The sequence below is a fragment of the Rhinichthys klamathensis genome, unplaced genomic scaffold, assembly GCF_029890125.1.
Source record: "Rhinichthys klamathensis goyatoka isolate OS25496 unplaced genomic scaffold, OSU_Roscu_1.1 h1tg000005l_1, whole genome shotgun sequence".
Classification (NCBI taxonomy): Eukaryota; Metazoa; Chordata; class Actinopteri; order Cypriniformes; family Leuciscidae; genus Rhinichthys; species Rhinichthys klamathensis.
The window spans coordinates 4,114,818-4,142,761 of record NW_026606558.1 but is presented as its reverse complement, the minus strand read 5'-3'; the positions used below and the strand labels follow the sequence as shown (position 1 = coordinate 4,142,761).

The following is a 27,944-nucleotide window of genomic DNA, read 5'->3' as shown; positions in this document are numbered from 1 at the left end:
TGTGCGAGTACGCTCACCTAGATGGCTAGAAGCCCAGGAAACCGTCCTCACGAACAAGCATTCATACACACATTTAAACTCTTGCTTTGATTCGAGGCGTTGTAATGTAGGGACTGGTGAAAGTGACTCATTTTTTCCAGAAATTGGTTGCTGGAGGATAGTGAGCCACATCTGTTGTAAGTGGTTCAAGCCGGTGTGTGTCTGGCTCGGTGTGGTGTGAAGCCTCTTCCTCGGGCAACTGACCTGAATGTGGCTTTTCGGCTCCGTCCATCTGATGCTGAAATGCAGAGGAAGTGAATCAGACGTGACGTGTGTTTGTATGTGGGTTTGATTGTGGGTTTAGGGTGTGGGTCTCTTTCAGGATGCATAACCATTTACATTTTGCTGTGTGATCTGTAATGTTTTCCAGTGAAGAGGCTGGTAACATTTTCTCGGTATCGGACACATTAAGCATCACTTGACGTTTCCAGCTCACTGATCAAAGGTTGCAAGGTGATGAGTGTAGTTTTCAGTGGTGTGAAAAGGTCGGTTTAGGGGTTGTTTGTTGAATATAAATTCATGTGGTATATGTAAATAAAATCCATAATAAATCTGTTATAATTTTTTTTTAATTGTTGTAACATCAAGAATTTATTTGTATTTATTTTTTTATAATATTTTTAAATCATTTTTAAGTCAAATTATTTTCTAGTTTGTATGGAAGCTCGTTTCCGCCACAGAATAAAACATTTTAAAAGATAAAACTGCGACCTTTTATCTCACAATTGCGAGTTTACATCTCGCAATTCTGACTTTATTTCTGCGAGATAAAGTCAGAATTGTGGGTAACACTTTATTTTAAGGTGCTTGTAATAAGCAGTAATTAACAGTTAATAAGACACTTATAAGACCTTATAAGATGCATGTAAGATGCATATAAGATGCATATAAGCATTAACTACTTCATATAACTTCTGAGGACGCTTTGTTTCACTTTTCCCGCTCTACTCAATCGTGCCGCCGACGAGCCTCACGACAGTTACAGCCAGGGTGAGTGTAGACTCCATCCCCTGGGGTCCAGCTGGGTCATGACCACTCCGGGGCCGCTCAGTTGCCTCTCCGGGTTCGTCTTGTGCTTTAATTAACCCTTATATGAAGTAGTTAATGCTTATATGCATCTTATATGCATCTTATGAGGTCTTATAAGTGTCTTATTAACTGTTAATTACTGCTTATTACAAGCACCTTAAAATAAAGTGTTACCGAATTGGGTTATAAAGTCAGAATTGCGTGATATAAAGTCGCAATTGCATTATAAAGTCAAACTTGTAAGATTTAAAAATTTTAAATGTAAAAAGTTTATTTTATTTCTCGCAGTTGCAACTTTATAACACGAAATTCTGACTCTGCAACTTTAAATCACGCAATTCTGACTTTATAACTCGCAATTTCTATTTTTTTATCACACAATTGGGAGAAAAAAAGGCAGAATTGTGAGATAAAAAGTCGCAGTTACCTTTTTGATTGTTTTATTTTATTAAATAGGGCTGTGTAAAAAATAAATGTATGAATTTTACATTTTTACCAAAACAAAAAAAGTTAATTCACAATTTAGGCCCTCAGTTTCTCCTGTCCTTTGTCTTGCATTGATGTTGATATTGTAAGCTAGTGTGTCACAGTCTGTTCCCATGTTCATTAAAATTCTCATTTCCTCTCATCTTTTGGATTATATACACAGCAAGTGTGACAATTACCTTATCCTATTTATTCATAATTGAATCACTGTTAAGACAGATCGTAAAACAACTCTTTTATATTAAAAAATCTGTACATTTATATGCAAAAAAAAGTCACTGATTTGAAAAGTTAGTAATAAAATGAACAACAAAGTGACGCATTACAAAGAAAAAGTGGCAGGTCTATTATTTTGCATTTACACTCCAAGCCTTAATGCACAGATCATTTGACATACAGGATCAGATTGTTTTGTTCCGTCCATCGCTCACTGTCCATTGCCTATTTATCACTGTTAGTCGGATTCAATCACGATTGTCAATCCAGAAACTTTGCAATGTGTGCTAAGATGACACAAGCATGTAACAGGCTGACCATTTGTGTTTTTCAGACAGCTGTACCCCATTGACTCTGAGGTGTCATATAATACAACTGAATTTGAGCGTCAGTCCTGCTACCCTGTCGAATCACAGTTCTGCTTTGTGCGTAACACATTTGGCACATGTCACACTACTGAATAATTGTGGTGGGAACAGTTTCAGAGGGGAAGAACAATTTTTGGGATAGCACAGGCACACATTGCTTAATGAAACAATATTGTGTGTGTTTTACTAAGAGAATGGCAGAGGATGGGGAAAGCTGATGAGAGTGCCTGGATAAAGGCTGCATAATCTCAGAAGCTGCGTGTGACCCACAGGGCTATTGCCGGGCCGCTGTCACACTTTTTTGACAGCATATTAATAGGGATTTGTGCCCCAGATGTCTGCCAGCACAGCATCGTCTGTCCGTAGCTCTGTCACTCCATTCTGCCATTCTTGCTTTGTATGCAAACCTGTCAGGAACGGGTGAATTACTCTGGCTATGTGCGATTTAGTTCTCATTCTTCACTTGGAATATTTGTTCAGGCAGCTTGAGCTGATAGTTTGGGAAGGTTTGGTTTAAATGATCCTCCTTATTATATTGTATTTTATGCATTACTAAATATTCAGTCTTCATTAAACTTCTTTTTAATACATTATCATGAAGTAATCTTGGAACATTTAAAATCCTCAAATAACAGCATATAACTGTTTCATTGGCATCAAGGAATAGACGTGTGACCCTCTGCATGTTTGAATGTTATTTTGAAATGTGAGAAAAACAGAGGAAAAAAAAGTAAACTTCACACTGTATAAACTGCAACATTTTTCATTTTTTTTCCCCTTCATGTAGTTCTGATGGCAAATTAGAACATCTGTGTTTAGATGAGTTGAGAGCGCCATCTTGTGGCTGGAAAAACAATTAACCTTTTCCTGCAACTTTAATAGTGGATTTTATAGTATGAACTTTATTAGATAATTTACTAATAATCATTTTTTAGATTTATATATATATATTTTATATAATTTTGTTGAATTATTTGTTTACAATATATTTTTATATCATATTTATTTTATATACTATTAATTGTAAATAATTATAAACAAATATGACCATTGTTGGAACTTACTTGTGAACATCAATTTATGCATGTTTAATTTACTATTTTATGTTTTCCGAAATAAGATTCCTGATCGTTCTTCTTGTTGTATTTCAGGTATACTCTTTTCCACACTAGTGTTTGGACCTGCGTGTGGTTTCATCCTGGGATCTGTCTGTACCAACTTTTATGTGGATGTTTTGCTCATCGACACAAGTGAGTTTCGGGTCATTCTCTGTTTATCCAAACACAACACAAACAGTCAGTTTAGAACAATAGAAAACTGCTGCAAAGCATTTTGTTTCCTTACCAACAAGGCTCTTGAATCTTTTGAATAACTGTAACTGTCATGATCAATAATCAGTGAGTGGATCAACTGAAAAAGAAAGGTAAAAATAATTTGGCTTTCCTTTTACACATCAATTACACACGTTCACACTAAGCCTGCACGTTCTGTTACACTATATTTCTTTTAAACTAATAATAAGAAAGTATACTTTCAGTCTACTTTTTATGTACTTCTTAGAAATATAATTCAAATTACACTTAAGTACACTTAACTTGTACTGACAGAAAAGTCTATTTGGACAATAATTGTACTCAATCTTTTGATTGAAATATACAAAAGGTATGATTATGTATTCTGAGTATTGAGTAGCCTATTAAATACTTTTTTCACACAGTTTTACATACTGTCTTAGTGTCTTATAAACTTTTTTTTGTTGTTGAAAATGTTGATTTATAAAGAAAACGGATATGTTCTTAATTCTGAGTATATAAATTTTTGTATACTTCACTTGTAGTGTACATAGGAATTTACTTCAAATCTACTTAAAGTACAATTAAAGGTATTTCAAGGATAAAAATTAAAACCTAAATAGAAACGTTGTAGTATACTGTAAGTGCAAAAATAGTAAGGTATAATATAAAAAAGTATGATATTAAGTTCACTTAAAGAAAACTTACCAGTATACTTGCAGTATAAAACTATTAAACTAGTAGTTTACTGAGAGTATACTTCAAAGTGTACTTTCTAAAAAATGAGCTAGAAGTATTGTCACGACCGCTAGGGGTCGGCCGTAACAGGAAAAGAAACGAGTCTCACTACCAGAGAGATATAAAAAATTAATTACTTTTATTTCCAAAAGGGTTTAGCGTCAGGGGCAGACAAGGCCAAAATAACAAACAAAAACAATCTTTTGTTTAACCTCTCCAATTCCTAAAACAAAAGAAAACAAAATACAATTTAAACTTACCTACCTCCCTAAACCAAAAACAATGTGATAAGATAGATATATGAAATAATGGCGTCAAACCCCCTACCTCCCTTAATTTGGCAAAAATATATACAAAAATATTTACAGGAGATAAACGACAAGTCCCTAGCAAACAATGCAAAACAGAATCCAAAATGGTAGTCAAACAGGCGTGGGTCAGTTAACAAGAATAAACAGAGGTTCAAAATCACAAATCACTAAAAAGTGGCCCAATTTATTCCCAAATATTGAAATAGGACACTTACAAGTATACTAGTACTAGTACATTGATATTAGTATACTAAAAATATACTTAATCAACTGAACTTGAAGTATACTTCTCTATTGTAAGGGGTTCAGCAACACCTGACCCATTGCATCAAATGTAGCCATGAAATGGTGGGGGAAGACAAAGAAAAGAAAATTTGTAGCAGAATAAGACATACTGAATATCTCAATGGCTCAGTTTTGATGCCAGATGTCTGTGAATTGCATCATGTACTGTATTTTGTTTTGCAGTTTTAGTAGTGGGTTTTCACAAAATGACTACATATGTGAGAGAATTTTCATTCATCCAATATCTATTTATGTATTTATTTACCATCATGTATTTGCTTTTCTCAGCTGTCCTGAACATCACTCCAGATGACCCCCGTTGGATCGGTGCATGGTGGGGCGGCTTTCTCCTCTGCGGTGCCTTACTCTTCTTCTCGTCCATCTTCATGTTTGGTTTCCCCCAGTCCCTGCCCTGCAAGGAGGTGGAGGGAGTTCTGGAGATTGAACAGGCCATGCTGCCCTCATCTTTATCCCAGGATTATGAGAAATCCAAGGCCAGCAATGGAGTCGTGCAGAACCACCAGCCCAACAGCCTGTCCTGCTGCCAACAGCTCCGAGGTCTCAGTGCCAGTAGCTCACTATACACCGTTAAACAACCAAATTCACCATGTGATGTTCTATGCACTCATATTGAGACTAGTCTGCTTTGTCTGAGTAAGGTTACACTTGTCTTTAAAGGATAAGAAGAAATGCTTGTGACAAACACTGATGGTGGTCTTTTTCTTGAATAGCATGCATATGTTAAATTGAAGGCTTGGTCTGCTTAGATCCGTTTAACTGTACCGGACATGTTCCTCTATTTAAAAGTCTAATTATACTTAATGGTACACTGAGGAGGCAATTAGAGAATTAGAGTTAAGTCTTACTTATTAGCAGGCCCACACGAAATCTACGCCCGCAGGAGTTTGTAGAAAACCACAGAATTCGGGAATCAGTTGGATTGTGAAAAGTGGCCGTTACATACCAGAATGAAGCCAGGTGGTTGGAGCACTGTAGAAAAAATCATGTTCTGAAGAGTATTTTTGTAGAGTTTTCTTGAAACAAGAAGTAACTATGCGTGAGCTATTAAAGTTACACTAAGTAACTTTTGGCCCTCTAGTGGTTAAAAAACAAAACTTGTTCAGGTCTGTGTGGATGAATATGTTTTTTTATCACAACTAAAAGAGTGAGAGAGAGAGATTATCCTGCTGCTCATAAAACACTCAATACAAGGCTTAATAGATAAAACCAGTTTAAATGGAAAGGAACTCAAGCTGACTAGCTAAAGACGTCACTGTAGCTTTATCCATTAAAAGATACGGTTCTTCCTTGAAAATATATTCCAGCACTACAACCATAAATGAGCCTTCATAAAAGATAATGCTTTACTATGAACTCTGTTAGAAAGCTACATATGGTCATTTATCTGTTCAATAAAATATCACCTGTTGAGTAATAAAAACCCAATCTTCGTTCTCACCAATCAGTTCTCTTCATCTCTGAAAATCCAATGTTGATTCTGGTTTAATAACGAGCTGTCGCGTTCTCTTTTTGCCAGCAAACTCTCCTCTGTTCGGCGTTTGTTTAAATCGGGTGACTCCCCAGTTGTAGATTTAGCTGCTCCATGTCAACCTTTCTAGCTCATTGTGACAACTAACCTATCCCACTCAATGTTCCCTCTAATTTTTTTTCTTGCTGAGCAAAACTTTTTTCTATTGGGCAGACATTTTTCGCCACCTGAGCAAAAATATTCTTTATACCTGACCTGTACAGCATACGTACAAACACAATGGTTTCAACATTCAGTTGTAACTTTTAACTTGAATGTGCCATTTCTATTTTATTTGACCCTTGATGTAACTTATTGGTATTAAATCATATTTTCGAAAAACAAGCTTCTTAACAAATTGAGAAGTCACTAAATGAAGCACATTTTAGGTTACCTGTTTTTTTTTTTTTACAGTGCTGTTAACTGTACAGTCTTTACCAAGAAATCCTATGAAAGATAATTTACAAAATCTTCTGCAGGACAGTTCAATTCTTTACAATAACAGAATATAGTATGAAAGAAAAGTAAGCTGTTACACTGAGATGGTTTGGGAAAACCATAAAGTGTTTTTGTACAGTCAATTAATTGTATACAGGAAGCATTAAACCATCAAAGTTAAATGATTGTTTATTGCTTATGAATTTCCAATATTTTCTTTAGCAGGGGGTTTCAAACTTTTTAATGGCAAGGAGCCCTAAACAATACCCTCCCACTCCCTCACCAGACATGTGTCAAAGTAACCGGAGCAACATTTCTCTATTTACGGATATGACGAGACACGCAAGGGTGAGCGACTTATGTACGCAATATCCCTTGAAAACTAACATGTCTGGTCTAATATATTATAAACACTTATAATAGGCTTACCATAGTGAATCAGGGTAAGACAAAAATGTGTTTTGGAAGAAGTATTGATGATGTTTTTCCCCTCATTAATGAAATTTTGTTTATTTTGAATTTTAAAAAAGTTACATAGTGTACCTTTTAAGGGTGTTTTCCCCCCCAAAAAAAAATACAGAAATTTTTTACTGAAAAAAAAAACCAAGAATTGATAAGAATGTAAATGTGTACCTTGAAATGCAATGTAAGTCGCTTTGGAAAAAAGCGTCTGCCAAATGCATAAATGTAAATGTAATGTAAATTAACTGAAAAAAAAAAACACGACTAATTAAGCCATTTTATAGCAGTGAGGGGGTGAAAATTTGATTTATTAGATTGATTGCATTACATTTTGATAAAAGATTATGAAGAAAAACATTTTCTTTGGAGTAACCTGCATGGATTAAGCATGTGCAATAAGAATAGGAACATGAATTAAGATTTATTAAAATTCCAGATTTCCCCCCAGAATCAGCGTCAGTGTTATTTTAGTATAATTGATCAACTTTTATAGTTTTTGTTCAAAAGCTTTCAGCCTGAAAGACCTTTTACATGCTAACTGTCACTCTCTGGGTCCATACTGCTGTTCCTGTGTCTCGTCTGTTTGTCTGTAAATAGAGTAATTGTTATGCTGGTTTTGTTCTATACTTGTAAGGCTCTCATTTCGTACAACAGCAGCCATCAATCATGTAAGATCTGATTACATACTAGCTAACATGATGCATTACTAGCACAGTAGCCATGGCAGCACAAGCTAAAGGCATACTTTCAAGACAGTGCAGCAATAATGTAGGCAGCTGTTTTGTCCAACATGGTTAATGCATTTTTCAAAGTTTCGCCATCTGGTACGAATGCAGTCTCAGTCATGATGTTTCAGACACATCTGTCGAATAAATCCATCAAAATGACGGCTCCTCAGAATGTAGCCACAACTCTGCAGCACTTTAGACACGGAGCAGGAAATTAGAGGGTGAATGTCTGTTGATTGCATCATAAATCTGCAGTTTCTTCATTCAAGTCCAACTAACGTCAATCTTAACGTTTAGTGAATGTTTTAGTCTAGACTAGTCTGTCATTACTCTGTATTTTGGACTCACTTATAGAACTCTCTCTGTCTCTCTTCCACCCTCATCATTTCTCATTTTTCCTTTTTCACTCCAGTTATTCCCAAGGTGACCAAGCACCTCCTGTCAAACCCAGTGTTCACATGTATTGTCTTGGCTGCCTGTATGGAGATTGCTGTTGTCGCTGGCTTTGCTGCCTTCCTGGGCAAATATTTGGAGCAGCAGTTCAACCTCACCACCTCCTCTGCTAACCAGCTGTTGGGTGTGTATAAAACACATACTGGGTGCCCAGAGATTTCACCAAGGACAACATGTTCCTGGATCAACATCTTTGTTGATCCTGGAACAACGTTTCAGTCAACCAATCAGATTTGAGGGACATGTTTACAGTTTATGTCAAGTTTAGGCTTACAACCAGGGTTCGGTGCTTCTGCATCAGTGTTATTCATAAGATAAGTTATGGGTAGGGTTAGGTTTAAGGGTAGGGATGGGGTTAGGACAACATTTTTGGACAGGACATTTGTTATCAACAAAACCTGTTGATCCAGGAACATGTCTTACTTGGCAAAATCATGGTGGCCCTGCACATACACATACATTGGGCTACAAAATTCTGTGAAAGTACTATTTTGCAAATTGTTAACAGAAAAAAAATCAGTTTTCCCCTATTTTTATTATTATTATTTACTAGTGCTGTCAAATCGATTAATCGCATCTAACATGAAAGTTTGTAAATATATATGTGCGTGTGTGTGTGTATACAGTTGTGGTCAGAATTAATGGCACCCCTGGTAAATATTATCAAAAATGGCTGTAAAAAATAAATCTGCATTGTTTATCCTTTTGAAATTTCATTTTCAAATTTGCAAAAATCTAACCTTTCTTTGAAGTAAAAGAATAGGCGGGGGGGGGGGAATCACATTATGAAATAAATGTTTTTCTCCCAAACACGTTGGCCACAATTATTGGCACCCCTGGAATTTGTTACGAGTAAAATATCTCTGATGTATATTCCCATTAATATTTGCCTTTTTTTAACACACCAGGGTGACTAGGAACATGAAATTGTCTAGCTATGACTTCTTGTTTCACAGGAGTTTAAATATGAGGAAACACAAAGGCCAAATTCCCTTAAAATAGCTAAAGAGTTGAAAATCCCCATTTTTACCATCACGGCAATAATTAAAAAGTTCCAATCAACTAAAGAGGTTACGAATCTGCCAGGAACAGGATAGAGTTTGAGGAGGAAAGTTTGAGTGGCCAAAGACTATTCAAGGATCACAGATGGACAATTGCAGGGATTAGTTGAGTCTTGGGGTAAGGGTTAAAAAAAAAATCATCACCACATGTTGTTTGGGAGGGTTTCAAGAAAAATCCTCCTCGCTCATCCAAAAACAAACTCCAGCATATTCAGTTGTCAGACACGGCTGGATCTTCAAACGGCACAGGGTTTTATGGTCAAATGAAACTAAAAAAATAGCTTTTTGCCAGCAAACACACTAGATAGTTTGGTGCACACAAGGATAAAAAGTACCCCATGTGTACAATTTAATAAATCGTTGGATCGTTAATGTTGTGGGCATATTTTTCTGCTGGAGGTCCTGGACTTCTTGTTTAGAGACATGGCATCGTGGATTCTATCAAATGTCAACAGATAAAAAATCAAAACCTGACGGCTTCTGCTAGAAATCTTCTAATGGGCCGTGGTTGGATCTTCCATCAGGACAACGATCCAAAACAAACATCAAAATCAACACAAAAATGTGTAACAAAGCACAAAATGAAGCTTCTGCCATGACCGTCCCTCCAATCCCCTCACCTGAACTCTATAGAAGATGAGTGGGCTGAACTCAAGAGAAGAAGCACCAATATGTATCTGGGAATCTGAAGGATCTGGAGATGTTCTGTATGGAGGAATGGTCTCTGATCTCTTGTCAGGTGTTCTCTAAACTCATCAGGCATTATAGGAGAAGACTCAGAGCTGTTATCTTAGGAAAAGGAGGTTGCAAAAAGTATTTAATAAAAGGGTGCCAATAATTGTGGCCAACGTGTTTTGGAGAAAAACATTTATTTCATAATGTGATCCCCCCCCCCCCCCATTTTTAATTCTTTAACTTCAATGAAAGGACATTTTTTGAAAGAAAGATCAAAAGGATAAACAATGCAGATTTATTTTTTCCAGACAATTTTATCATATTTACCAGGGGTGCCATTAATTCTGACCACAACTGTGTATGTATATATATATATATATATATATATACATATACATACACACATATATTATATTTACAAACTTTCATGTTATATGCGATTAATTACGATTAATCGATTTGCCCGTCCTATTATTAAGTTATTTAATATCTTTTTTCCCAAATATTTAGTAGAATTTTGTTTCTATTTATTTATTTAATAAAATGTATTTCATTATTTCATTCATCTAATTTAATAGTTTTATTTCAAATTATTAGCAGAACAATTTTTGCGACGTCAATTTTTTGCAAAGTTGATTTTGAATCCCAGATTTTGAATCTCAGACTTTTGGAACTTCCTCTTCCATCTTGACACATTTAGCTTTGCCACATACAGAGAGTAAACCTGAAATTATGCAAATTACAGTTTATAATTATAGCATATGCATTTATTTATTTAGCAAAAGCTTTCATCCAAAGTGACTTACAAATGAGGAATTATACAACAAAAGTGCTTTATCAACATCAGAAGTTCCGCAATACAAGATAAAAGCACAAAGATAAAGGGTATTGACAGCAAAGCTTTATTTGTATCTAACACATTATTCTCTCTTCATAAACAGGGATGACAGCCATCCCGTGTGCCTGTCTGGGCATATTCTTAGGAGGTTTGCTGGTGAAGAAGCTGAACCTGTCTGCTCTGGGAGCCATACGAATGGCCATGCTGGTCAATCTGATCTCCACTGCGTGTTACGTGTCCTTCCTCTTCTTGGGCTGTGACACAGGACCTGTCGCTGGGGTGACCGTCGCCTATGGCAACGAGTACGGGCGCTCAGCTGCTTTTTTCTCCTCACAGCCTTGTTATTTTTCTGCCATTTATTCAGTCTTTGCAGAGAGGGTAGAGGATGACATGTCTGCATGCTGAAACCTCTATTTATGTGTAGTATGTATGTATGTATGGTCACTAGGATTGCATTTTATAGAATTCACTACTTTTGAGTATTTCAAGGGAACAGGAGAGAACGGATAAGTAATACATCACGATTTTTTTTACCAGGCCCACATGGAACCTGTGCTTAGTGAACTCCACAGATTTACTTAGTTCATACACCCGTCACTCACAATAATGGTGTGGATTTTGGTTCATCTCACTGACTGTAATGTTTTTAATGATCCTCTAGAAAAAAAAGTATATTTTTTAATTAAATAAAATATCAGAATTTTTTTTTTACTTTTTATTATTATTTGTGTAATTTAATTTTAATACAAATATATATATTTTTTACATTTTTAATAAACATTTTCACTGCAAATTATTAGCCATAAAAGTTTTCCCTATTATTATTATTATATACTTTAATACAATTTTGTATTATTTATTTGTATTATTATTATTATAATTACTATTCTATTCATCTGTCTGTCTGTCTATCTATCTATCTATCTATCTATCTATCTATCTATCTATCTGTCTGTCTGTCTTATACAGATTTTCAAATTTTAGCAGAAAAGTTGTCCATTTGACCCCCTATTTTTTTTATATATTTACTAATGTAATAGATTGTAGTTGTTGTTTTTTATCATTAGCCGGATATTTGCATGTTTGTTTTTCTAATCTAAGTTATTAGCAGAAGCAGAACCATTTTTGTGAAAACAGTTTTTAGTGAATTTTAATTTTTGAATCCTAGATTTGCATGACTTAAATTAAATTAAGAGCTTCAATCACACCCTATAGTCATCAGTCATTTTTACACATTTTTAACATTCTTTTCTGTATAAGACTGACGAACTGTATGAACTACATGCCTCCTCTTGATCGGCCGGTCAGCAGATGTTTCATTCATTCCGTTTGTTCACGAACGAGATATCAGTGCTGCTCTAATGTGTTCAGATTCAAAACACAGGCTCGTTTCGTATTTATTCAAATGTGTATAATATCACACTTTAATGGCCTTTCCCTCAAAATGAGAAGAAACTACAATGAAAAGTCAAACAATTCAATCTGGGCTGTATGTTAAACAAACAGGGGTGTAAATCCTGAAGCTTAGTCAGTGCATAGATGAACTCAGTGACAGTAAATATATAGAAAGTAACTCGATTCAAACAGGTGAATGTGTGTTTGTGTGTATATAGGACACTGCAAGTAGGCCAGAAGCCGGAAGCCCCCTGCATGAGTCATTGCAACTGCTACACTTCATCCGTCAGCCCCGTTTGTGGCTCCAATGGTGTGACCTACTTGTCCTCCTGTTTCGCTGGCTGCACCAGAGCCATCGGTACCGGACTACCGCCACCTCCTCGCTTTCAGGTCATTACCCATCTCATTTTCTACTCTCTCTCTTTCTTTCCTATTCGCTGACACATACTCTCTGTGTGGCAGCTTTTCTCGCTCTCCGCTCATTTCCTGGACAGCACATGTCCAGCGTGGGTCATTAGAACTGAAGCCCACATCGCTCATCAGATATACAGTATGTTGAAGAGGACACAGTCAGGCTTCTTAATGGCCACTGCACTCATTATCATACAAAGAGAATGGTTCATACTGGAATAGATGATTCCAAGACAACAGTCACACAACTACTTTCGTAATTGAACACTGGCTCACGACATTAATATATACCGTCGTCCGGTGGGTTTAATGAGCCTGTTCGTCCCGGGGGTCGTGGGTGCATCAGTTCTCTTTAGATAAAAGTGACTTTAGTACGTTTAGACGGCTAACTCGTTTATTTTATACCAGTCCATTTAATATTTACATTCTTTTTTTATTATTATTTTTAAATAAACCCTCATTTGAATTTCGATGTTGAATGGTGTCATATACAGTGTAGAACGTTTTAATATAGATTGTTATTATACTATCATATTCGCACAAATCAGAAGGTTACATTATTAGCATAATTACTTTTTTATTTTATGATTCAAATATGAACACACAAGTATTTGCTGGCTTTGTATTGAACATGATCATGTGTTTTTACACTGGCAGAACCTGACGAGATGCTCGTGCATCTCCGAATACAATGACTTTGCCACGGCTGTGCCAGGGAAATGCCCGCGCCCCGGCTGCCAGGAAGCCTTCCTCACGTTCCTGTGTGTGATCTGTGCCTGCAGTATGATCGGAGCAATGGCCCAGACACCCTCCGTCATCATCCTCATCAGGTGACTCTGTCCATCCATCTGTCTGTGATCGCACCAAGTACAACATGTTCCTGGATCAACATCTACGTTTCAGTCAACCAATCAGATTTGAGGGAGAAGTTTACAGTTTATGTCAAGTTTAGGCTTACAACCAGGGTTCGGTGCTTCTACATCAGTGTTATCCATAAGATAAGTTATGGGTAGGGTTAGGTTTAGGGGTAGGGATGGGGTTAGGACAACATTTTTGGACAATAATTTTGTTATCAACAAAACATGTTGTTCCAGGAACATGTCTTACTTGGCAAAATCATGGTGGCCCTGCACATACACATACATTGGGCTACAAAATTCTGTGAAAATGCTTCTTTTTTTTATTGCAAAAAATTATTACTTACTTTTATTATTATTTGTATTTCATTTTAAATACAATTCATTTTTCTAATACAGTTTTTCATTGCAAAGTATTTGCAGGAAGATTATATTTTTTTATAATGTGTGTGTGTGTGTGTGTGTATATAGGGCATATCTATCTATGTATCTATCTATCTGTCTTTGTATCTGTATCTGTCTATCTATCTATCTGTCTGTCTCTCTGTCTGACTATCTTTTTCACAATACCATTCAAAAGTCTGGGATTGGCAAGATTTGTAATGTTTTTGAAAGGCTCTTATGCATTTATTTGAGCAAAAATACAGTAAATCAATAATATTGTGAAATATTATTACTTTTTAAAATAACTGTTTATATTTTAAAATGTAATTTATTCCTGTGATGCAAAGCTGAATTTTCAGCATCATTACTCCAGTCATCAGTGTCACATGATCCTTCAGAAATGGTTTGATGCTCAAGACAAATGTTTTATTTGTTATCTCTTGCTGTTTTAGAACTGTGAGCCCAGAGCTGAAGTCATATGCCCTTGGAGTTCTTTTTCTGTTACTGCGACTGTTAGGTGAGATATCACAGCACAGCACAATCACATTTACAACTGAAACTGTATATTCAGCAGGGGAATCTGTTTGCCTCACTGAAATTGAAAGTAGGCTAAAAGAAGCATATTGAAGACTCAATTTCCTTGCTATCCAAACGTTGTGGACAAGATTATTTGCCACTTCTGTTAAAAAAACAATCGTTTTTTATCAGTAAAAGTTCTCAAATTGCTCTATTATTTAGAAAATTGAGACTTTGTTCATTCCTTTAACATATACATGATATTGCAAAATATGTGTAGAAGGGTGTGTTGAAAACAGGCGCGCTCAACTCCCAATACGTTTTATGGGTGCGAGTTATAAAACAGTAATCAAAGAAGGGTGTGTTCACACCTGTTCAGTTCTTTTGGTCCAGACTAAAAAAGAAAACAATGCTTCAACAATGCTTTGTGCTAAACGTGGTCATTTTATGGTTAAAGAGCTTGTTAAGAAGTAAAAAAGCACCAGCATTCCTCCATTGCACACACAAGCGAAGATCTTCTGCAAGGAGACGGTAGTTGTGCCAAACTGCATTGGGCAACATGATGAGAAGAAACAGCCATCCTTGAGCATTCTCAGGGTTCCCACTCGTCCTGGAAAACCTTGAAAACCTGGATAATTGATGACAAACTTTCCAGTCATGGAAAACATATGGAAAATTAGAGAAAGTGTAAAATGTCCTGGAAAATCTTGTTGTTGTCCTGGAAAATTATTTTTTTTAAAGTTATTCGTTTTTTATTTAGGCGAGAACAAAGAGTTTTTCACTGGCCAAAAACAATTACCGTTAGTTGTTGAAAGTACAATGTTCTGGAATGGTGAGTTTTGACATGTGAGAATAGTATTTTAAATGATGATGTTTAGTCTTGTGTTGCCACTTGCAGCAGTTAGCTAATGCTATTAACTGCTCAAATGTATGCAGCGAATGTTAAATGGTAAGCAGCTACCTAATTCAGTATCTTGCTAACTAATAATTTTGAAGTGATTATAAAGTCAATAAGATATTAATTGTGCACTGTATCCAGCTTCATTGATTATAACAGGAGTTTTCACAACAGTGCTGAACTCTGTGAGGTAGCGCTGAAGTGATTGACAGCTGTAGTGATTAAAAAAGGAATGCTCTTTGTTTGCTATCTGTATATAACCCATTCGCAGTTTGAAAAAAGTTTTATTTTTCATGCTGCTATGTATATACACACTGCAAAGTTTTGGGAACGACGACTAACTTATTTAAATGCGGGATTGAATTCAAAATTTTATTGATTGACATGGTGATAACCAGCATTGGATGGGACAAAAAATTCTGATGTCAAAATAGATGTGTGCATTAAGTGTAAATGCTCGTCCACACGAAGACACGTTTAGCTGTATACATAAAAACTTTGTATCTTATCAGCGTTTCGATACAAACAGATCCGGAGTTTTGGGATCCTAAAACGCCGGATAAAAACTAAAACGTACATTGGACATAGGACTAAGACTAAATAAATAAAAAAATTGCTTACAAAATGCATGACACTAACACTAATAGAAAGGCACTCTGCATCTGCTAGACTACAAGGTAGTGGAGGGGTCTACAGTTAAAGGTTGTACTACTTTAATTTAGAGTGTGTGCTGCAGGCTATTGAGAATATTGAGCTGAAGCTTGACTTTACAAAATTTTATCGCAAATCAAATCGCAATATCTGTCAGAAAAATCGCAATTAGATATTTTCCCCAAATCGCACAGCCCTAGCTTCCATAGTCATAATGTATGATTAAGAGCTCATATTAAAAAGTGATTTTATAGTTAAGTCATGGCAATAAACTGTACGCCTTTTAAAGATTTAGAGAGCAATATATTACTTTAGGGCGTGATCCTTGTCTTTTTTTCCCGTTATAGTACAATGATGTCCTGAAGACCTGGAAAATGATTGCTGAAAAAGAGTGGGAACCCTGATTCTGTCCTTTTAAGGGTCACATCTTGTGACATCACATCCTGTTTTTGGTTTGTTTAGATGCCTTTTGTCCATGTTGCTTTCATATCTCAGCCAAACCGCATCAAGAGTTTGTTTAGAAGCTCTGAAAAGGTGGGTCTCGGTCCGTTTGTTTGATGCACGCCAGGCTTCGGATGGCGTTCACACTTATTTAAATGAGCCACATTAAAGCAGCACTAAGTAGGAATTCCGTTTTTGTCAAACAGCGACCCCTAGAGTCGCTGTGGAGCACTTGTACTGTCGTGAATAGCACTCACGCAGAGATGGCTCTCTGCACTCATGGCCTGATCCCCTCCCCCTGTACACCGGTACCTGTTCAGTAGGATGGACGCTGTAACGAATGGAAATAAGGTATGGCCCCTTTAAGAGCTGCGCACGCGCCTTGTTTAACTGTCGGCAGTCTGTATTGTATGTGCACCTCGAACACCACATGTATACGGCGCCGGGTTATTTCTGTTTGATGCTCATTTTATCAGAATTTTATCAGATCTGTCAGACCAGGGGGGTGCGAGACGACCACCATTCAACACGAAATCAGTAATATAAACATTACAATGACTCCAAAGCTGTTCGGTTAAGCTAAAAAAGTTACTTAGTTCACCTTTAACAGAGCAATCGCACCAGGGTTTGTTTTAATCCAACCAAACCTGCCAAGTGTGAACAACACCCTAAGTGAAGTTAAAATGTTATAATGAAATGTTATTTTGTCTTCAAAATCAATTACGCATTATCACAGCAACTCAATCCATCTTGCAGGGTTCATTCCCCCTCCTTTGATATTTGGTGCGGGGATTGACTCGACATGCCTTTTCTGGAGCACCGAGTGCGGGGAGAGAGGTGCCTGTCTGCTGTACGACAACGTGACCTACCGCCACCTGTACGTCGGCATGGCCATCGTTCTCAAAATTGTGGCATTCCTCCTCTACACAACCACCTGGCAATGCTTGCGCAGAAACTACAAGAAATACATTAAAAACCACGAGGGATATGTCACGCCCACAGAAATGATCTCGTCCAGCATGAACCTGGACAGTCTCGGTAAGGACAGCAGTCAAAGCCAAGTCAACAGGACTAAATTTATATATAACCTGGAGGATCATGAGTGGTGTGAAAACATGGAGTCCGTTTTATAGAGGGTTCACACACACACACACATGCTGATTCAAGCATCATTCTAATCAATGATCGTCCTTTGAGTTTAGCTCTTGTTCCAGGATGTGCAGGACTGTTGTTGCACTTTATTGTAAACTCATTCAAACTCTTCTACTGGGTCCATCTTGTTTTTAGAAGTACTGTTTCTCCAGTGCCAGTAAAATGTTGTAGTAGTTAGTTGAAGGCGTCTACTTGGTTGCCTCACTGTTTCATTGACTGGTAGCTGGTTTGTTCAATTTGCAGACATGATCATACACAAATGCATACTTCACAAATGAAGTAAAAAGCTAACTAAAATGAACCATTTTAAATTGTTATCCATCATCAGGCTAGTTGATTATGTTCTTGGGCTCTATCCAATCTGGTATTTAATACATCACAATTGTCAATTCTAATATACAGGATCATTCTATTGTATAGCCTACATACAGAGATTTTCTATATGAAAACTATATCAATTATTTCTTAAAGCGTTCAAAAGGGTGTTTGAGAGATGTTTTTCTTTCCAAGTGCTTTTTGCAGCATTTGCTCTCTGCTGTTAATTTATATTGTTTATTAAAGGGGCTACGTGTACGAATTCTCACGTATTAATCGCTTTTTATTGGCAATGTGTGAACAGCTTGTAATCAAACTTAAAAAGCGAGACATCTAGGTTGCCTATGAAAGCCTGTAGACTGATTTTCATGTGGACTCGGACCGGTTTTACCGGGAAAATCTAAAGGATGTGACGGTTACGCGCACTCCCGAGAATCTCTGTTCCGTTTAATGACACATGAAATGAATGTTTATACAATAATACGAAAGAGCTATTCTGTACTGTAATGTCAATGTGTCATGCAAATAAAAGGTATTAATTCAAACTATATAGTCTCGCATATCCAGATCTATATAGTCTATAGTCTTAAATATACTTTATAATCAAACTATCCACGTCGTTATGGTCAGATACTTTCTTAACTGCGGCCATTTTAGTTGTGTGTTTATTTTGTTATTGAGAGGAAAGCGCGCAGCACATATTTACAAATTAATCTAAACGTCTCTAAATGGAATCACGTTCAGTCTCTTGCAAGAGCAATAAGTTGCTGGCTGCAGTTCACTTAACGGCCACTGATGTCGCTAATAAGGGTTTCTGAATTCTACATATAGCCCCTTTAAGGCCTAAAATGTCTTAATTTGTAAAGGTTATTGATACTGTACATTATTGGCATCTTTATACATTTGTGCAATAGTGGGAGAGCGTATTTGAAAAAAGTTGTTTGGCTATTATGAATATATGTTTTTTCTTTGTAAGATGTTTGTCATTAGATTTTGTTTTGGATTATGAAGACAACTATAGAGAATGAGACTGTTTATGCATAGTTTTATTAATGAATATAAGAATGCCTCTTTATTCAGATGACAATAATGGCATGTTCGTGACTAGAGGAAGAGGAATATTGTGACAGCATGACTGACATCAGAGAGATGTTTTGGGGAAAAGACCATTTTATTAAATGGCAGAAGACCAATGTCATTCAAGTTTTGCTCTGATCTCACTGTAAGGCAAATAACATTCAGGCTGGGCCTTGGTATTTATGAGTTGGATGAAGAATGACATTTTATACACTTATAATATTACATGTAAAGTGTGTTTTAGCTTTGGGATGAGATTAAACGATTTTTTTCCCCACTTCACTGCAATAAGACATGGCACTGTGCGCATGCTGTTTCTTCAGCAGTTTAGAGATAGTGCTGTATACAAAAGACACAGTGGAACAACAACAAAAGCAGTGTACTTTTCATATAATTTTTTTATGCCAAAATAACTTTTATTTTATTCTGCAAATAAATTATTTTTCAGAAAATCTCAGATTTGTCTGGTTTTTTTTTAATAATAACAAAAAAGCTTCATACAAATAAAGGTATGACTTTTTTGCCGACAATAACCCTTTCCACTGAAATAATGAACCATACATACAAATATTAATGTAATAATAAATAAATAAACCAAATAGGTATAAACTTTAGGATAATGTACACATTTACAAATTAACATAATATGCTTGTAGGAAAAATAAATAATAATAATAATGAATAAAAAATTCATAACTAATATAGGCTAATACAAATCAAATCTCTATGGTTCTTTTTGAAACAAATAAAACATTTTTTTAGACTTGATAGATGCCCTTCTGTGTAAGATTAGTTTTTAAAATATTACTTAAGGGTAATAAATTATGCTCTTTTTACACAGGTAGCAAAAAGCAAACTACTACAGCCCAATTTTTTTATTATAGTAACATATTAAATGTGCGGAATTTACTCTGATATAAAAAAATTATATTAATATGCACTAGGATTTTTTTCTCTGAATTACTGAACATCACCAATAATAATAAGAGGATGTATTATACTAGATGTAAATGGACCCAATTTGGTTATTTATAAAATCTAGGTCAAAATGAAGAGAAGATGACTACAAGCCATTTGACTGCTCGTGTGAAGAGATTCAGAATGGCTTTTTTTGCATTTCTGTTTTTCTGCTTCTTCTATTAGCATTTCCACCTGGGTGTTTTTAAGGACACGTTTTTTTCCGTACAACCTTAAGCTGGTCCTGAAAAAAAGAAACCGCTTGATTTATTGTGCATATGAAAGTGAAAAGCACAATATTCACCATGGACTTTTGAAATGAAACTCAGTGGCCCATCTCCAACAGCAGAAGCAATATTGGTAAAAAGGCTTTCTTTTGATACCTGTCATAGAAACAGATGCTCTTTACAACAAAAGGTCATATATAAACCTGATAACTAAATAAATGAATGGACACCAAATGTCAGGCTCTATGGAATCACCGTAGAGATTTATACTGAGCATTCGAACTGAAATCCATGTCTGATTTATGAGTATTTATCTTCCATCAGCTTTTAACAGTGTCTCTTTAAGTGAGGTGACACATATACTGTGTTAATCTACCCTGGTGTATAAGAAGATTAAAGTCTTTATTTGATGTGCATGGCTTAGATTCCCTTTTGCAGGCTTGACAGATAAACGAAGAATCAGTGGAAGGAGAGTACGATTTGAGACTTGAGGGAAAGAGACCCATTAACTAATAGAGGGACTCAAATGCTGAAAATGATATGCAGCAGTGCTTTTTTAGTATAATTTATATAGGTACTACTATAGTTTTTGTTAATGTTTTTTAATCAAATGTTCATTTTTATATTTTCTGTTTTCATGTTCATTTTAGTTAAAGTTTTTGTCATCTTTTTGAAATATATATTTTCTATATTATATTATCTATATATTTTTGTGTTTTGTTAATATGTGTGTGTATATATATATATAGGATTATTTATTATTTTAATAATGTTTAGTTTTAGTTTATTTAGTTTTAGTTATTTTACTGCGTCAACTAAACGGGAATGTGAAATTATGCCTTGGCAACTAGCTGAGTTTTTTATTATTAATGTTTATTTTATTTCCAACGCTATCTCACGACCAATTCGAACGAATCCGTACTAGTGATTAAAAGGTGGCTAATTCATACGACCTCACTCGTACGAATTCGTACATTTGTCTAAACCCGCGTGATGGGTAGGCTTAGGGGCGGGGTCACGGGTAGGTCATTCGTACGAATTCATACGAATTTGGTAACTCGTGAAATATGTACGAATTAGCAAAAATCGTACGAATTTGTACGAGTGAGGTCGTATGAATTAGTACGAATTAGCCACCTCGTAAAATTCGTACGAATTACCGTGATTTCAAGTAAGAATTTTTTTTTTTTTTTTTAATGGGTTTAGCTTTAGTTAACGATAATAGCCCTGATTTTCAAAGCATTTTACTTATTTTACTTATTACGAAATTCACTTATAAGTAACAAAATGAAGGCAATATTCACTGAATAATGTTCTAAATATTTATTTATAGCATGATGTCCTGTTCATCAGCACCTGCAGGAGACAAAAAACATCTGCCAAGACTACAAAAGCTTACTCTTGTTAAAAATATGCTTCACTGTCGTCAACACTGACATCTCAAACACGGCTTTGGTGTTGCTCAGTTCCCACTTTCAGACATCTCAGAGGATCCAAACTCAGGAGGGATGATGATATGACAAGATTATTTATCGGGGTTATTATTGTCAGCGAATAGAGAGCTAAATTGATGTATAATAATAACACAACACAGAGAGCTACTTAATTTGCTTACCATATCAAATGTCTGACTCTGTAACACTTTATTTTAGTGTCCTTGTTACACTAAAGTAATAACTATAAATTATGCATAATTCGCCTTTGGCTAGGCCCCGCCCCCCTTAGTTACTGTTGCTACGTCCGACAAACAAACTTCATCTGGGCTCTGGTATCAACATGGCTTATGCTGTGACAGCTCTTCCTGCTGAAATTTTATCAAACTTTTATAAAGCAGCAAATAAAGTGTCCGAATGAAGTAGTCAAAAGGGGCTGCGATATACGTTTGAAGGCATACGTTCATGACATACAGGTGAAACGCAAGGAACAACAAGGCATCCAAAATAGAGGCAATGCATACCGGTCACAGTCAAAAAATGAACCACCGCATATCGTACTAATCGAGACGGAGGCTGGGACTAACAATATCAAGGAGCAACACGGTTCATGCAAAGCTGGGTAGGTCTCTATTCACTTCTATAATCGTTATTACAAAGCAAACGGACTACGCGAGTATAACGTTGTATTTATTAGCAGCGTGTGCGCTAGACGACACTTTTAGTTGTCAGGATTTGACTTCGGTTTTGGGAAGGGAAAAAAACGCACACCCCCCTCCAACCTCTCTGGGAAACGCGTATCTGTGTTACAAATGCCCCAGGCACAACGTTTAACCATATTTTTGATAAAACTACGACGGTAATAGCCTGCCGAGACCAAAAATACGAGACGGCTGTGTTAAAGTCAATGGAGCGCTGTGAAAAAGTGTCGGACCTCTGTGGGAGCTCGTTCTTGGCTGCGCTGTGATTGGTCAATCTACATTCTAGGGTGTGGCTTAGCCAAAGGCGAATTACATGCAACTAACCATAAACCAATCCCTAACCCTAAAGTAAGTACATGTAGTTCATTAGTATAACTCAGGCTGTATGGTCTGGCATGTGTGTGTTTACGTTTATATGCATGTTGCATTCCTTTGGCATTGTTTCACATAACAATCCATCACTGCTATGGCTATATCCCATTAAACTGTGCGTAATGAATCTGAGGATTCATTACAGGGCCTAATTTCTCAGGAGACTGGTGTGTTTGTGTGAAAATGCACAGAATATTTTATGTAAATAAGTCATTCAAAAGAGAGTCGATGTTCTGCTGCAGTGCTTTAACTGAAAAAAGATGCTGAATGTATGGTTATGAAAATGATCCTCCAGAACCAGTGCTCAAATTGTCCATAATAGTCAAACAACTTATCGTCTTAAACTGAAGATAGCTGCTCTGCTGTGTACTTTTCTATCAAAAGTATGTCTGACTCTTTTCAAATGGCATTTGTAATATCTGAGAGAGAAGAGGGACGGGTGGTTTGTCAGGCGGCTCTGTGTGTTGTGCATTTTTGATGTTGGGTTCAAAGCAGATGTTGAGAGCAGCTCAAATACAGACGAGTTTAGGAGAAAAAGAAGAAGCTTGATCAAGACCGAAGGATCCAATGCACACACACACACACACACACACACACACAAGAACAAGCTAAAGTAAAAACTAAAATCTGGAAATTAAACCATTGTGGAATATTCCTTCTTTCGAACTTTGTTTGTCATCCATATAGGCTAATAAGGTCCCATTAATGTTAAATAATGCATTAATGAGAAATTAATTTGTTATTTATTAATCTGTGTTAAAGCTAGGGGCCGGTTACACTGTGTTCAACTAAAAACGGAAACTTTTGTTTGCGTTTTGGCCATTAATTCACGCGACAACGCTGTTTGGGAAGCCTGAAAATGCAAGCTTTTGAAAACAATACCATTATCATCTCTGTGTAAACTACAAAAACGCAAATTTGTGAAAACCATGTTCCTATAGGCGCGTAGTGTTTCTTTTCAAAGTGATCGCCTACTGGCCTGGCAGCGTTTTTAGTCGTTTTCACGGATACATGTGAACTGGATCATTTTGACAACGTTATCTATTTCCACATTTATCGCAAAACTAGTAAATTATTTAATATTTTCATTTAAAAAAAATTAATACACATTTATAATGATATATAGGCCTTGTGTTACCTTGTCAGTAGGCTAAATGACAAAAAAACGAATTAACGCTGCAGTCTGAGGGTGTCTGATACATTTCTAATACAACGATGGCAAATTTGACACTTTTCTCTCTTCTGACCAACATAATCAATCTCTTGATATTTTTTTCCCTCTTTTGGAAAGTTGTTATTGGAGCCAATAACTGTCGTCTCCTCTTCACGTAGCCCCGCCCCTTTTCAGCGCTGCGTTCTTCCGGTTTGTATTTCCACAGGATAAAGGTCAATTCTTATAGCCTGGGAAAACCCAGACAACTTCCGGCAAATTTAGATTTGCTCTGAAAGTTAGTCTGGCAAAGAGCTCATTCAAGCACATTTCCAATCCGTCGAAATCGAGGCACCAATCAGAAAGGTTGGGGCGGGCTTTACACGATGACGACAGCGCTGGGATTTTGAAGCAGATTTTGTCATAGATATCCATAATAAAGGCTAGATGTCTTACGGCTGAGTCTCTATCGTCATCACCGACGGCCATCTTGTCACAGGCTAGCTTTCTGGCGGGCTCTGTGGTACTGATGTATGGTGAGAACACAAATACTCTTATCTTGCTGAAATCTTGATGGATTTTCAAACGGTTTGGTTTCTTACAAACGTTATTAACGTGGCTAGATAATTTTGGTTGATTATTTATTTATACACTTATTTTTCATAAGTGTGCAGTGTCATAACTACATCTCTGACGTTTATAACAAACCAAACCGTTTGAAAATCAGTAGAAAATTGAGCAAGTTATGGTTATTTAAAAAGTACATGCACCATTAACACAATGTTACGAGTGAGCGAGCTGCCTGTGACAAGATGGCCGCCAGGTGCTGACCTTTTACTGTCTATGGTGCTGACGTCGACCTCCATTGGACAGCAGCGCGGACGAGACTTCTAGCCTTTATTATGGATATCTATGGATTTTGTAGCCTACATTACAAAGATGGATGCCGCCGTCGAACATCACTCGTTCGAATCAGCTATCGCGTCTGTTTTAAGCGATTTGAACGTTTCCTTTTTGTTAAAAACTGAGCAAAGAACAACACTCGGAGATGTTTCTCCACCGCTCTGCATACGTCATCTCCTTCATCGCTCTGATGGGTTTAGGTCTATCCGCGACGTCCGTTGGTGATGCCCCTCTGGAAATGATTTGTCTATGACGCTTTGCCAGACCATAACTCAGTTACAACTGAGAATGGTCTGGTTTTAACCAGGCTAGGTTAATGGTGGTTGGCAAGCCCAACTGAAGGTGCATTCTGCCACACTTCATAACAACTGCCTGACAGCTGACGTAAAATAAAGGATCGGGCTTAGGATAGCCGATACAGATCAGTTAAAATGTTCTTAATCGGCCCCTGATACCTTAGATTATGGCTTGGCACATCGTTTTCTAATGTGGACTATAAACCCAATTATTAAACCAAGTGACATTCGTTTTATGTAAATGTCATTCGTATGTAAAAATCATTAAATGTAACACTTTCACAAATGCAAAACATTTCACAAAAGTAGGATTATAAAGAGTAAAAAGGCAACACTTTATTTTACAGTGTGTTATTACACATTTACTGTAGTAATAAGAGTAAATTATGCATAATTACATGCAACTAACCCTAAACCAAACTTTAATCCTAACTCTATGTTGATAATTATTATTATTCAGTACTTAAATGTATAATTACACAGTGACAAGGAAACCTTTAAATAAAATATAACTGAATAAAACAAAAAGATACACTCAAGATAGTTTGCAGGCTTTGTGGAATTTAGCTATGCTTGATGAACTACATCTATGGTGAACTAATCTTCGCAGGAAAACTACTTCTGAGAAAAGGTCTAAGATAAAAAAAAAAATTGCAGACTGTATGCAATGCTATGACATTCATATATTTTTAAGCATGTCTTAGTTGTTCAAAAGTGTTTTTGGGGCCATTATAACTATTAACTAGCCTGGGAAACCCCAGACAACTTCCGGCAAATTTAGATTTGCTCTGAAAGTTAGTCTGGCAAAGAGCTTCAAGCCCATTTCCAATCCGTCGAAATCACGGCACCAATCAGAAACGTCGGGGCGGGCTTTACACGATGACGACAGCGCTGGGATTTTGAAGCAGATTTTGTATCCTACATTACAAAGATGGATGCCGCCGTCGAACATCACTCATTCGAATCAGCTATCGCGTCTGTTTTAAGCGATTTGAACGTTTCCTTTTTGTTAAAAACCGAGCAAAGAACAACACTCGGAGATGTTTCTCCACCGCTCTGCATACGTCATCTACTTCATCGCTCTGATTGGGTTTAGGTCTATCCGCGACGTCCGTTGGTGACGCCCCTCTGGAAATGATTTGTCTATGACGCTCTGCCAGACCATAACTCAGTTACAACTGAGAATGCTCTGGTTTTAACCAGGCTAAAATTCTTACTGATTTATGAATGCTCTATTGACATCCGTTTCAAACATTGCTCATGCTAATTTTCTTTTACTCTACAATAAGTAAATCCACGTCACCAGCTAATTATTCCTCGACAGCGATGCAATAGAAAAATACATGGCTACAGCAAAAACGCTTCAAACACAAAACTCTAAAGAGTTTAACGCCTCTTTCTCTGGCGCTTCAGCTTCTGAGATCCCAGGAAATTTGAAAAGGGTCCATAAAAATACTACAACTGTTCACATTAGTTCATGTTAGCTCAGATCCATAGCCTAATGTTGATACAACTTTTAATTTTAGTAATGTATTAATAAATGTTGAAATTAACATGAACTAATAATAATAAATTCCACAGAATTGTTTTAATGTGTTAGTTCATGTTAGCTAATCTAACAGGTTAACTAATGTCACCATATTGTGCAATTAAACAAATCGCTGCAGAAAGAGATTTTTCAGGTGAAGAAAACGTGTCAAACATTTTTAACTTATTCTTTGTTTCAAAATACCATCTTACATAAATAAAAATCTAAAAGTATTTTCCTTCCCTGTGGCGGAGCGTTGAACAGTTTGTGTGTGGAGGCAGGGGGAGATTATTTAAAAGCATTACAAAAAACCCATTACTTGCCTTCATGAAATCCTAAGAAGCAGATTGGATATGGAGCATGGTCATTTTCCATTGGATAACTTGATATACATGTTGCATTTGTGGAGCTAAGCTCGGTCCGGTGCAATGGCACACTGAGCTGATGGAATATGGGCATTATTTTCCACCTTAATGTTGCAGCAGATGAAATATATCGGCTCAAGGCATTCAAGAACTGCTGTGACTCACTGACATGAAATGTTGCTCATTTATTTGCAGGCAGCTCTGCTGACTCTCCGACTGCTTCAAGAGCCTGCTCCAAGTTGCTGAGATAGAGAAAAAATAAGACCTACAAACAATTTTGAAAGTTACCTTTTAAGACAGTTACATGAAATTTGACTTAAAATATATACAAATCTTTCACTTCACTAGCATTTTCACTGACAGATAGTAGATATTACACTACACATATATTACACATAATAAGCAAAATGTTAGTCAAAGGGTTTTCACAACCCATCAAGCATACAGACTCCCTATGAAGCAAATGTACGGACAAATTAAAAATATGGCAGAAAGATGACCCCCTTTTCCCTTTCCTTACTCTTTTCTCCATGGATATCACCATTTCTAGGTCATCTCTGGCAGCACGCTGAACATGCATGTATCAGGATGATTCCAATAAGATTCCTTTTATCTATCTATCTATCCATCTATCTATCTATCTATGATGAAAAATGGTACTGGAGATAACTGACATATACAACTATCAGTTAATAGGCTGAATACAGGTAAAGTGGGACCCTTTCAGTTTACTCTTCCATCATTATGTGTAAAAAACAGTATTAGGTTCACCCTAAATTGGATGACAGTGATGTATGATGCATATTTGAATCATAAATGAATGCATATTTGAATCATACATGCATCATAAATAGAATAAACATCCCACAGTGTCCCACTTTACTGTTATATCAGTATTACCTAATACTAACTAACACTGGCCTACACAAGCAGCATATTTTCATACGCATTGAGGGAGTTAGACCTGG

At 36.5% G+C, this 27,944-nt stretch overlaps 1 protein-coding gene across 2 annotated transcripts in view; it reads left to right on the top strand.

Annotated features, from left to right (window-relative positions):
- slco3a1a (solute carrier organic anion transporter family member 3A1a) overlaps nucleotides 1-17,907 on the top strand; it is a 78,899-nt gene extending 60,992 nt beyond the window's left edge. For both annotated transcript variants that reach the window (XM_056255655.1, XM_056255649.1), the window contains exons 3-10: nucleotides 3,290-3,388; nucleotides 5,053-5,322; nucleotides 8,333-8,497; nucleotides 11,051-11,249; nucleotides 12,561-12,732; nucleotides 13,411-13,583; nucleotides 14,447-14,511; nucleotides 17,257-17,907. In XM_056255655.1, coding sequence (XP_056111630.1) covers nucleotides 3,290-3,388; nucleotides 5,053-5,322; nucleotides 8,333-8,497; nucleotides 11,051-11,249; nucleotides 12,561-12,732; nucleotides 13,411-13,583; nucleotides 14,447-14,511; nucleotides 17,257-17,633 — 1,520 coding nt within the window. In that variant the 3' untranslated portion in view covers nucleotides 17,634-17,907. The remainder of the gene's footprint in view (nucleotides 1-3,289; nucleotides 3,389-5,052; nucleotides 5,323-8,332; nucleotides 8,498-11,050; nucleotides 11,250-12,560; nucleotides 12,733-13,410; nucleotides 13,584-14,446; nucleotides 14,512-17,256) is intronic.
- Nucleotides 17,908-27,944: the final 10,037 nt, after the last annotated feature.